The sequence below is a fragment of the Abramis brama genome, assembly GCF_963993115.1.
Source record: "Abramis brama genome assembly, chromosome: 9".
Lineage (NCBI taxonomy): Eukaryota > Metazoa > Chordata > Actinopteri > Cypriniformes > Leuciscidae > Abramis > Abramis brama.
This window is the reverse complement of record NC_139971.1, coordinates 39,990,968-40,003,798: the sequence shown is the minus strand read 5'-3', so window position 1 is coordinate 40,003,798 and position 12,831 is coordinate 39,990,968. Positions and strand designations below refer to the sequence as shown.

The 12,831-nt window shown below is 38.6% G+C and overlaps 1 protein-coding gene across 10 annotated transcripts in view; it reads right to left on the bottom strand.

Annotated features, from left to right (window-relative positions):
- Positions 1-12,831, bottom strand: part of ryr1b (ryanodine receptor 1b (skeletal)) — a 108,106-nt gene that overhangs the window by 30,216 nt on the left and 65,059 nt on the right. For 6 of the 10 annotated variants that reach the window (XM_084123769.1, XM_084123772.1, XM_084123777.1 and 3 more), the window contains exons 66-80: positions 11,976-12,057; positions 11,749-11,879; positions 11,345-11,665; positions 9,783-10,023; positions 9,585-9,672; positions 8,348-8,440; positions 8,031-8,045; positions 5,714-5,884; positions 4,601-4,660; positions 3,991-4,125; positions 3,790-3,902; positions 3,607-3,703; positions 3,429-3,535; positions 1,891-1,942; positions 1,746-1,808 (exon numbers count right to left, since the gene is read on the bottom strand). In XM_084123769.1, the coding sequence (XP_083979895.1) occupies positions 1,746-1,808; positions 1,891-1,942; positions 3,429-3,535; positions 3,607-3,703; positions 3,790-3,902; positions 3,991-4,125; positions 4,601-4,660; positions 5,714-5,884; positions 8,031-8,045; positions 8,348-8,440; positions 9,585-9,672; positions 9,783-10,023; positions 11,345-11,665; positions 11,749-11,879; positions 11,976-12,057 (1,769 nt within the window). The remainder of the gene's footprint in view (positions 1-1,745; positions 1,809-1,890; positions 1,943-3,428; positions 3,536-3,606; positions 3,704-3,789; positions 3,903-3,990; positions 4,126-4,600; positions 4,661-5,713; positions 5,885-8,030; positions 8,046-8,347; positions 8,441-9,584; positions 9,673-9,782; positions 10,024-11,344; positions 11,666-11,748; positions 11,880-11,975; positions 12,058-12,831) is intronic. The other 4 variants (XM_084123771.1, XM_084123773.1, XM_084123778.1 and 1 more) reach the window with 1 other exon arrangement.

Here is a 12,831-nt window from a genome sequence, read left to right as displayed (position 1 = left end):
AAATTAAAACATCCTACAAGTTTCAGAGCTTAAAACATCCTCCTCATATAAACAAAGCATTTATTAAATTAATCGGCTCATTTTGATATTGCAGGATCTGTGATGTCACACGATCAAATACATTTGCATATGACCGCCTCCAGATCAAGTCATCGGTGAATAATTATACATCATCACACCATAGGCCCTGCCCACTGGCGTTCAGTCGCTTAACGTTTGGCATTCGCCTACACTGGATGTGAGCGTCACGTCAAAATCAAATAGAGCTCATTATAATCATTATAATCCAGTTTAAACAGCTGGTTTGCGTCTGTCTACAGACTTCAGAAGGATCCCAGCGTCGGAAACAAGTGGATGGTTCATTTTAATGGTGTCCCAGATCGAGTCGGAAGATCTGATGTTTGTTCGGAGCATTTTGTTTTGTAAGCGAGACACAATAATGGAGAGTTCGCAAAAAACCTTTAGGTGAAAGATGAAGCCATTACCAATAGTTAATTATAGGAATTATTACACATAAATATTACAGAATAACAGCTCACATTTTACAACTGAAGCCACTGCCGTTTTGAGCGTTTCCAATCCGATCTCACAGAAAACGTAACTATTTTATGAGGTTGCGATTTCGTTAATATGCATAGCACACACAAATACTATACTAGTCTGAAATAGGCCATTTTGTTATAGGATGGAGATATTGTATTGATTTTTGTAGAACTATATACTATAACATTTCTCAATATTGTCATCCATCATGGATGAATATTTTTTTCTTCACTGAAACCAATGCATGCAATGACTTTTGGAATTGCCTTTTCCATAAATCTTATAATTATGAGGCTTATTCTTTGGAACAGAATAAGTTATCATGTTATCAATGATACAGTACCTTAAAATGCTGTATAGTTAGCTCACTAGGTTATGGAACGGAGCAACTGAAACTCCCTCAACCTGAATTTTTGAGGCGAGGTGAGAAGGTGAAGATACATTTTCTGAATTTAAATCATAACGGGAAGGACCAAAAAGTCAAAAAGTCCTCAGGGTTAGTAGGTCATTAAAGCTGTGAGATACAAAAGATGCAGACGGAATGTAAAACTAAAGGAGACTGCCAACAAATTCAGAGAAGATAGGGTTCTGGAGAGGTGGGATTGGTAATGTATTAGGAGACCAGTTAAGGGTGTTCGTTGAGTGTGTGTATGAGTGCGAACTTGAGTCTCACACACAAACACACACTCCAGATATCATCAACAGCGCTAGTAATACACTACTCTAAGCAGCCAGAGAGACAACAACAATGCAGTTTTGAGGCCTATTTTGCAAATACTTCACATTATTGGTCTCCTGGCTCGGGGGGGAAAGTGCTAGAAAAACTATTCACACCTCTGTTAGCTTCCTTTTTAATGATAATCAATCTACAATTGGTCAAAACTGATGTGTTCAGCATGTCTTGTTCTGTTTTGTGTGCAGCCATCTCTCTGCACTCTCTCAAGTCATGCAATAAACACGAACATAAACGAGACAAAGACTCAGATCCAGCAAAGGAGTGCACAGATCAGTTTACAACAGGTATAGAAAAAGAGAGAAGGAGAAAGAGAGATGAGAGGATGAGAGACATGGAGTGTGCGGGGTGCAGTGGTTCTGGACGTGTTCACTCAGTGCGTGGCAGGAGCTGCAGCTGTAGCTGTTGGCTCCGCTGACTCCCATGGCCCCAGCCCCAGGCCCCCCCATACCATCTCTGCCTGTCGCACCTCAAAGGCTGGCTCCTCGCCCCCCTCCTCTCCCCCTTCGTCCTCCTCACCAATGTGGCAGCTCTGCAGGGAGAGACATGTAAGGTTAGCTTGAACTCTATGAAAGTCTACAAACAAAATCTTAAAAGTTACGTTTACCACTTACTTTTGCCATGATATCAGCATATGACATGTACAGATGATCCACTTCAAGTTTACTGCAGTAGGGAGGAAACAAATGTGAGACTTGACAAATATCATCGATTTGATTGCACTGAAAGTATTGGATGAGAACATAACTGGAAGTGAATTGAACGGGAAAAAAATTACTGTGTTCTGTAGAGCTGCCATTGAAGGAGTTTTGGAATTGATGAACTTTGATGAATACGTTTACATGTGCACCAATAAAGCGTTTTTTTTTAACAATAATCAGAGTAAGGACTTGGAGCCAGATTTACTAACAGCTTGCTCCAGCACAAACCCTCTTTTGGCATTTGAAAAAATGACTATCAGGATTTACTAAAGACACGCAGTGAAAAATCAGCGCTGAAATGACGTGGACAGGGTTATTTTGCGGCTGAACTTATTGCATATGCATTTGTAGGAGTTTCCCTTTCAGATGCAAAATGTATGAGAGGAGAGTGTTTAAATGAATCACGCAAGGTGATTTACTAAGGCTTGCGCTACTCAATTTACTGGTGTTTGCGCCATTATTTACTGCCCAAAAAAAACATGTCTTAGCAGACACTAATTTGCACTGCTCTTGGTAGATTGTGTTGGTCATTATGGAAATTATCCGTTTTTAATATTATTATTTTTAACGCCATTCTTCACATACCCCAATGCATAGCACAAATGATGAACTCACATACAGTCACGCACTGTTTTAATCCACTTTCGTCAAATACAAAACATATTTCTATGTGCAGTGAGTTGTGTTGACAGTTCAGCAATTCGGAGTGGAGGGAAAACTTCAGGGTAAATGTCACATTCATTCATGAAGCTTATGTGTACAACACGTCATCCGCGTACGTCCGAGCACATGCACACTTTGGTCAGAGCGGTAATAATGTGATTAAAGTTTACATGCCTGTTTATTGTGCGTACTTCACATAGTTTAATGCGATTGTGGTTACTACAATTACGAGCTTGATAGCATTAGTTTGATCGAAGTATTGTGTTTGCATGAAGTTTAATCGCAATATTGCCAAAATCCCATTATAAGGGTACATATAAACATAGTCATTGAACTGAATTGAACTGACTAGGGCAGAATAATACTATTGCCTTCGGTAGAGCTGCTTTATAGATGAATTATGTCTATTTCATAATTGATTAACTTTGCCACATTTACACTGATATTGAACTAACCGAATCAAAACTGTACTAATTTAAACTGAATGATGACAATTGGCTTCTGTAGAGCTGCTTTATAAATGAACAGAATTTGTTTTATAATTGATAAACTTTGCAACATTGACACTGTTATTGAGCTAAATTGATCTAATTTGATCTGAATATTGAGAACTATCTGCAGTAGAGCAGCTTTTAATAACTGAAGCTGTAATTAATTTTGCAACACTGTTATTATTCTTGTTTATTTCTGTGAAGCTGCTTTGAAACAATCTGTATTGTTTAACGCACTATATATATAAATGTGAGTTGACTTGACGAGAAATACTGTGTCAAGACGGAGAGACTTACGTTTTCTCGGTGAGAGCGGTGCGGCTGAAGTGAAGGATGAGCTGATGAAGGGGGTCTGGCTTTGATTCGGTTTCTTCCTCTTCTTCCTCCTCCTGCTCCAGTGCTTTCTGCACAAACCAATGCTATGAACAAACTGCGCTCAACAGGATGTAAACAGGGAGCAGATATACAAACTTACGGATAAGTCATCTATCATCTTGTCTTCAAACGAGTAGCCTTCATTTTCAATCCAGTTGCGCTTGTAACCATCAAGGAACAAGTTAGACGCCCGGTGCCTGGAGTTAAAGAAAAACCACATGTGTGCAGCCCAAATCACATCACAATGGACATCATTAAACTAAGGTTATGTGTGTCTTCATACTTGGGGAGGTTGTACAGTGGCGTCATTCTGAAGCAGGCCACCACTGCCTTGCGACGCTGTTTGGACAGAAGCTTGTGCCAAACTGTCTTCTTGCACTTGAATGCATGCTCAATCTGATGGAAGATGAAGAGGATGAAGAAATGGCTCAACGCTAAGGAAAAGTAGTGTGTAAGTGTATGTATATGTGCAAACAGGCCTGACCAGCTCAATGTGGTAGAGAACCGCTGAAACCTCCTGAACTCTCTTCACAACCTTCTCCGGTGCATCAGCGTCTTCAGCCTGACCTGAGGTCTCTTTATACAGAGCCATCTGCCAGCGCATGGATGGGTCGTCAACCTACAGAGATGTATACATGCAGACACTTGTATCACACCAAAGACTTTAGATAGATGCACTCACATTACTATGAATGGGAGAAAGTGCAACAAGCAATATGACGGGAGTAAATCCCGCATTATAAATAAAAGAGCCAATCGGCAGTCAGTGTTCTGAGACGCGCGCTAATGACTGCATATGAGCATTGGCTGGTCTAGCCTGAAAAATGCCCTTTTTTGTCATGATTTGAGCATTTGGAAACAAAATTTATGAGACCGCTGTTGTCAGATTTCATTGTTCATTTCAAATATTGAATTCAATCGTAAGCTTGGTGAACAGATTTAGAGAATTTGATGTTTCCCCATTCAAAGAGATAGGAGCTGTGCTTGCATTAGTGAAATAGCTGCCCGAGAGGCGTTTCAAAGATGGCCGCTGAGTGAAGGGGATTTTGATTATTCTGAAGATGTTTTCTTCACTTGACTGTGTCTGTACTTACCTTGCCCTGTAGATGCAGGTTATTCTGCAGAAACTCCCTCACTTCCTCATCTGTGTCTTTCTGTAACATTCAAATCACCAAAAAGTCAACAAAATTAATATTATTTAAAAGTACTTGGTGTAATGCATTATTGTAATTTCATTACTTTTCCCTTGAAAAAAGTAAAGTTATGGATTACTCTTAACTGTTCTGTAATTTAATTACAGTTACTTCTGATGTAATTGCATTAAATACTGTATAGACTACAACTATTAACATCTAATGTTAAAATGTATGTTTTTTTATAAAACCATCTCCCTTTAATCGCTTTGCTCAGTTCAAGAATGATTTATGCAACTTTATATTGTTTATTTAAAAGAATTAAAATAGCAGTTCCATGTCTATCCTTGTATTGTGCAACTGGTCGAGGTTGATATGGGATTTAGAAAGTAATTAGTAATGTAATACTTTTTAGAGAGAGTAATTAGTACAGTAATCTAATTACACTGTTAAAAATGTAATTAGTAGTTTGTAATTAATTACTTTTTAAGAGTAACTTAAACAACACTGCTATTTAATATATACAACCAATCAAAAGTTTGGGGTCAATAGGATTAAAAAAAACCTTTAAATTGATCAAAAGTGACAATAAAAAATGTATAATGTTACAAAAATGTATTACATAATATATATATATACATATATATATATATATATATATATATATATATATAAACTTATTATATTTTTCAGTATTACACAAAAATATTAAGCAACACAACAGTTTTCAACATTTATAATAATCAATGTTTCTTGAGCATCAAATCATCATATTACAATGATTTCTGAAGACTGGAGTAATGATGCTGAAAATTCTGATTTGCATCACAGGAATAAATTGCATTTTACAATATATTACAATAGAAAAAAAGTTATATTAAATGTAATAATATTTCACTGTTTTACCATGTTTTTGATTGAATAAATGCAGCCTTGGTGAGCAGAAGAGACTTATTTCAAAATCATCACAAAAATGCCCCCAAACTTTTATAGTATGTTTTTTTAAATGTTGTTGTTTGGCAGTAAATCAACCATCCTAATCATTCTATATGGCGTTAACATATGGCTAAGTACCAGAGAGTAGCGGATCTTGGCCAGATTGATGAGCTCTTGGTCTGCAGGCGAGCACATGTTGAGGCCGATCGGGAGCAGTTTCTTCAGAGCCGCTACGATCAGCGAGGTCTGAACGGAATAACGGTCTCCGCGACGCTTCTTCTTGGTCCGCTCAACATCTGAGCCTCCACCCTAGAAAAGTCCTGCAGAGTTAGACTGACACAACGATGCTCTTACCTAGAAACTCAGGTCTGACCACAAACGGCCTGTTTTGGGAAATTAATATGGGTTTGTTTCAAAAAAGACTAAAAAGTCTTTAAAATTATTCTTTCTAAGTGAATAATGTGAATATAGAAACAATTCTCTGTAAACATCTCCCTTCTGTAAGTGTCTTGTTTTCTGAATAGATTATAATTAGCTACAGCTTTTACATTGTTAAATAATGTGTTAATGGTGGCTAATTTCTATGTATTGGGGGAAATTTACCAAATAGCGTTGAGGGGAAATAACATCATGATTCAAGGGCATGTTATACTCTATCAGTCAGTTTGTTAGGAAATGTTAGTGCTAAACATACAGCAGTCTCGTTGTTAGTAGTGTAAGGTCGCCCACCCTCCAGCACAGCACACATAAAAACATCACTAGGCTTTGGGGCCGCTCCATCCCTCACACACACTCTCTGAATCTGTGCCTGTAAGACGCCATTAATGACTGTTGCCTTCTACAACACGAGCTCCCTCTGGCCTTTCAAAGACAAGAGGAAAAATGAAGACGAGAAAAGACTAGCATAGAGAAAAGAGATAAGGCGAGACAAGAGACGAGATGAGAAGAGACTAGCATAGAGAAAAGAGATAAGGCGAGATGAGAAGAGACAAGAGGGGCTGCGCAATTTGATTTTAAAGGTGCAGTATGTAATATTGACAGCTAGTGGTTGAACTGGGTACTGCAGTCCAAATTGTAATAGGATATATTATCTAATATATGATTCTAGTATTATTAATAATAATTATTTGTATTATTATTTTATAGATTAATAATAATAATTATTATATAATAATTTATTATCATTATTACCATTTTGAAACAAAAATATTAAATAAAACAAGAAGAAATATTGTACTAGGTTAAAAATAAGTATTTAAGAAAAATATTATAATAACAATAATTTTATTTTACAGTACAATTGTAAAAATAACAGTACTAATATATGTGTCTTTTTCTTCATTTTCAGACTTTAAACCACTAAGCTTTTATTTTGGATGAAAACGTAGGGTAACATGGTTTATAAACAGGTTTATAAACGCTTCTTATTTAAAAAAAAGTTTGAAACGTGTTGCGTGTTGTTTCAAATGCACGTTATAGTAAGTAACGCAAACTTGTTTCTTTAATGTTTAATAAATAGCAGCCTTTGCGATTGATAATCGCACTAATCCACATCGCAATTTGATCTGATTAATCATCCAGCCCTAGATGAGACAATCCAAGAGAAGAAATCAAGAGAGGAGGCATGAGAAGAGATGAGATAAGAGGAGAGATCAGTCGAGATGAAGAGTGTATTAGGCAGAGGGAACCCATGGTGAGGAGATAACAGATGCTGCTCCAGTAATGGCCGTCTCACAGCACAGAGGAGGAGGTGCTATCCTCCAAAGTCAATAATATCCTTGTGCTAGCTAACACCTGACAGAGACAAAATTTTAAGGGAAGTGAGCAAGTGAGTTGGGTTTGGGGAACATGTCGACAGAATGGACACATTAATCAAATAAAAGGAGCAGAAAGTACAGAAAGTACTGGATACAGTGAATTAAACAAAGGGAGGGAAATATTAGATGAGAGATGTAATGAGAACTGTTCCCTGATAGGAAAAGCCATGTTCCCTCTCTACATTACCAATGTGCTCATACATTTCCCTGAAATTTGTGAAGATTAAGTGATGGGTAATGGTTTGTATTTTTGCTCCTAGTGAGGGAGCATCACCACCAGAGCTTGAGGGAGGGGAAAAAGATCAAACATTAACATCAAACCGGACGACAGAAGTGAAAAGAAGTCTGCAAGAACTTGCAGCAGTCAAAATCCATCAGAGGCACATCAATCAAAATCACTGTCAGGACGATGGGACTCAGATCCAGCGGGAGTTAAAGATCCAGCTGAAGAGAGTGCCATGTTCCTGAGACTAAAGTCTATGGCTGAGGGCAAACACACCTCACACACACTGGCAGTGAATGAGGGTGTGGACTTCTGGTTGGTTGGTGTGTGTGTGTGTGAGTATTTGCCAGTGTGTGTGGGAGATCGCCATGCGATCAGCACAGATCTTTTTTTTCGTGCAGAAACACGGTCTGACCTCTCCGTCTCCGGCCTACAGACCCCGAATCCACACCGAGACAGGACACAGAGAGAGACAGCACTGTTAAAACTTACACCCTCACAGACAGGAAAAAACTTCAATGGATCTATAAACCCACTGCGAGAGCAAAAACAGTGTCTGTCCTCAACAGGACACGAGGACATCAGTCGTCTGAAGAAATGGAGTTTTAACAAGTCGAACAATTTTCATTTCATTTTAAACAAAATCAATCATTAAAAATACTATTTGATACGATGAAGATGGTAAATAAAAGAGGACATCAAATGTTAGTGGCAGTAAGTGGACAGACTCACCTTGCTCATCTTGCTTTTGCTGTCAGCAGTGAGGAAGGACATGTTGTTGATCTCATTCATCACCACAAAGTTCTGTTCCTCACGCTTGAAATTCTGCAGAGTAAAATGAAGAGAGAATTATGCTGAATACCAAAAGAAAAAGAGACAAGAGGCGGAAGGAGATGAGAGATGTGAGAAGAGACAAAACAAACAAGACAAGAGATGAAAAGCGATGAGAAGAGACGACACAAGAAGATATATTGGAGGAGACAACATGAAAGGAGACTAAGGGTACGTTTTACATGACAAATATGCACTGAAAAAGGTAAGGTTTTCCTTCACGTTTTGGAAAAGTTTCGCGTACATACGCCAACGTTGTCAAATCGATCGCCATTCGCGCGGATCCACAAAAACGACTAAAAACGCTGTATTATGCTGCTAGGCCAGTAGATGGCGATGCCACTTAAAGAAACAATACATGCCTGCACACATACACAAATATTCTACAGAGCGGTGAATAAAAAACAATGTTGAACACACAATACGCATGTGCATGCTGTCGCCATTTCCACAAATTCTAGTTTTTGTAGTTTACGCGAAGACGATAACAGTATAGTTTTCAAAGAAACTAGCGTTTTTGGGCCCGAACATGGCATTGCCATGTAAATAAACGGCCAAAATGCATACAAAGTTTATCGTGTAAGCGCCCCCAAAGTAGGGATGCACCGATATGAAAATTTTGGCCGATAGAGATAACCGATAATTCTTTATATTTGAAAGCCGATAACCGATATATTGGCCGATAAATCTAAATCAAAATTTTTTATATAATTTTTGAGAGCCTGATTACAAAAACAAAAGTCATGTCATTAAAAGCCATGTCCCAAGCACACAATTCTAATGTTCTCATTATAATTGTATGTAGTCTATACGACAGACTTGAGCTGCACATGTAGCATTTAAATGTATTTTCCTTTTTTGAAGTGATTCCAATCATATTTCAAGCAATTTAAAACCATCATGTCGAACAGTGCGCATCTGAAGTGTCTTAGCTGAAGGAAATAATCCATTATTTATCAGCTTTAAAATATCGACCAAATTTTCCTATCGGACCGATAACGATAACATGAAAAATGAACATATATTGGCCGATACCGATATGGTGGCGGTTTATCCCTAGACGAAGGGACTAGTCAAGAGACAAGAAAGACATAAAACGAGATTTTAACTTCTTTTAATTGTAAGGAAACAGACTTACGTGAGATTTGGACCAGAAGATGAAGACTTCTCCAACCATCCTGAAGAGGTCCTCCGCATCAGGGTCAGGACAGGTCAACCACCTCGCCCTTTAAATGACATAAAGAACCAAATCAGACAATCTTACTCCTTCAAAGGCTTCAAAGGTACGTCTGTTGGTGATCTTCTAATAGAAATAAAGGATGCGGATGAGCGATACCTGTTGTTGTCGACGTATCGGATGAGTAGCGGGTAAAGAGCATACAGATCCCTGCAGAGCACAGCGAACTCATCACGAATGGTTCCCTCTTCGCTGTCCACCTCCGTCTTTCCCTCCATACGCAGCTGCTCCTCCTCGGCCACCACCTTTCCACTGCGTTTCTTCAGCTTCTCCATGGTGGGGATGAAGTGGGACTTGAGCATCTCTGGCTTCGCTCTGCTCACAATGGGCTGAGCAAACACTGTGGAGGAACAACTCTGTTAGAGAGGCCCTGTTTACACCTGATTTATAAAAGCGTATTGGTCGATCGGATCACAAGTGGACGACGCTACATACAGGTGTAAATGGGGTCGAATGGTAGTCAAAAACGCATTCGACCGGATTGCTTTCGTAGTGTCATGTTCGTAGAGCTGCAAAAGACGCCTACTCTCCTCCTACTGACCTAATGCATAAACATTATGGGAAGCGGATAACTAAACTTTGTCGGCTGAAGACTCAAGTTTGGTTTAAAGATGAAAAACATACAAGTCTTGATTGCTAGGGCTGGGTTGAAAATAGTGTTTTCTCGATTTCAATTGATTTTCATTTTGATGAACCGATATTGATTCTTAAATCCCAAGAATAGGTCCAGGGCCGGTGAGTGGCCCATTTTCAGCTAAGGATTTCATACCCATAAGACCCATATGTTTCAACAGGGATATACAGATAAATAAAAAAATTCTAATCAAAAGAAAACATTCAAATCAAACTTATTAATAGGTACAGCTGAACAATACAGCACATTCAAATGAAAAAGTCAAATAAATAAAAATGAATATCAGACAGCAGTATGGATTAGACCAGGGGTTTTCAAAGTGTGGGGCACCAGAGCATGCCAGGGGAGGCGTGGAGAGTGGTAAAAATGATAGCCTAATAATTAGTTTAAATTAATAAATTTAAAAAAGTTAAATTGCCTCATTTAGTTACTTCTCAAAAAGCCTCATTTAGGTCTGCAGGTCTTGATGCCCAATTTACCGTCCGTTTACACGTTCTTTCAACTGTATCCGATTCACGTGTTTACACTTGCCATACTAGGCTATCTGAAACATCGCGCATGCTTAAAGGGTGCATTTGATGCATTGCTTGATGCTAGCTCTGCGATAATGGCCTATGCAAAGTTCGCCAAACATCACCATGATTTTGAGCCATGAAAACCGATCTCGAAATATCCGAATGCATGCATTTTTTTCCTGTTTACACGGTCATAGAACACATCCGATCTGTGTCGCATATGAGCAAAAAATCGGAATTGGGTCACATTTCACTGACAGTGTAAAAGAGGCCATAACTGCACTTTTCATGTTAACACAAACAATGATAAAAGTGAGGAGTTAAGAGTCATTGCGGAAATTGTGTCAAAAGGGAGGCCCACAGTCTTAGACTTTGAAAACCCCTGGATTAGACTATCGACAAGGTCGATATATACTATAGTATCGAGATTCGGAACTGAATCGAATTGCAAGCTTGTGAATCAAAATTGGATTGATTCCTACCCTACTGACTGACTGCCATTTTTTTCTCACCTGCCAATCTCTTCATCCAGGAAGCTTCATCAATGCCCAGGTTGTTGACGACAATCTTCATGATGCTACCCAGGAGCTGATTGAGTTGTTCGGAGGTGACGTCAGTGCACAGATTGCCCTCCTGCTCGGGGAAGTTCTCCAGGCCTCTTTCCCACCAGCGGGGAAGATAGTTGCACAGCATGGGCAAGGTGATCTCAATCACATGGGGCATCTCTGTGTAACGCGCCCCGGACTCTGCCAGATCCCCTATCTCTTTCATCAACAAGTCCAGTTCAGGGATGTCCAGACACAGTTCCTGCACTTGACTGGGCAGACCCAGAACTAAAACATGGATGAGGGAGTTAAGGAAGCGTTAGTTGATCGCAACAACCATTGATGGTATATGTTCAGAGTGAGCTACTGACTTGTTCTCTCTCGTGGGGTTTTGGTAGTGTACACAGAGTATGCGTTGAACTCGTTGAGGTTGGGCTCCAGGAAGGCAACAGGCATGGCAGCAGCCAGATGAGCCAGACACTCTCCTAGAGCTGGTCTTTGGCTGTGTGGTATCACACCATAACATTCATTAACACATGCCATCCTGTAAAACGGTTCATATAGAAACAAATGCGCATACATGAAGCTGTTTCCTTACTTCTCAGCATGAGGGGTCTTTACAGTGCCCAGGGAATAGATACTGCACATGATACGATAACAGGATATCTGCAAGTCATCCACTGAGTGATGGAGGAAAAGAGACAAAAAATGAGGGGCTAAAAAACGGGAAACTTTTTATGACTGAAAATGAAAATGGCCTGAAAATGCAAACTTTTGAAAACGGGTTCAAAGTACTCATTTTGAAAATGATACCGTTATCGTCTCCATGTAAACTTCTAAACCACAAATTTGTGAAAGCGGTGACGTCATGCACATGTGTATTACGTGTTCAGTCTATAGGCGTGTAATGTTTCTTTACAAAGTGACATCACTATCTACTGGCCTGGCAGCAGAATACAGCGTTTTTAGTCATATTCGTGGATAAATAGGGATAATTTTGATACTGTTGTCGTCTGTAAACGCGGAAAAACACAAAGGAAAACCTTTTCTGTTTTTAGTACTCCGTTGTCGTATAAACATACCCTCAATTACAACTACAATATCACAACTATTCACATATATATTCTTATTTTACACAACTCTTGATTGTTATTTTTGTTATAACGTTATATTTTGCTGAAGAGTTTTCAGAACAAATTAAATGAAATAATATTAATTTACACAGTTTTCACCCTTTGTATTAATGTATATTTTATAAATTTACACTATTAAATTAAATTTCACTATTTTTAAGTTACATTAAATAGTACAACTTATTTATGCTGTTTTCATCGTTATTAGTTTAGTTGCATAAGATTAAATTACACTTATTTATGTCATTTTCATTACTGTTATTTGACATTATTTTTCACTGTTTTAGCAATACAGTTTTTTGTCATATTAAATGAAGCACA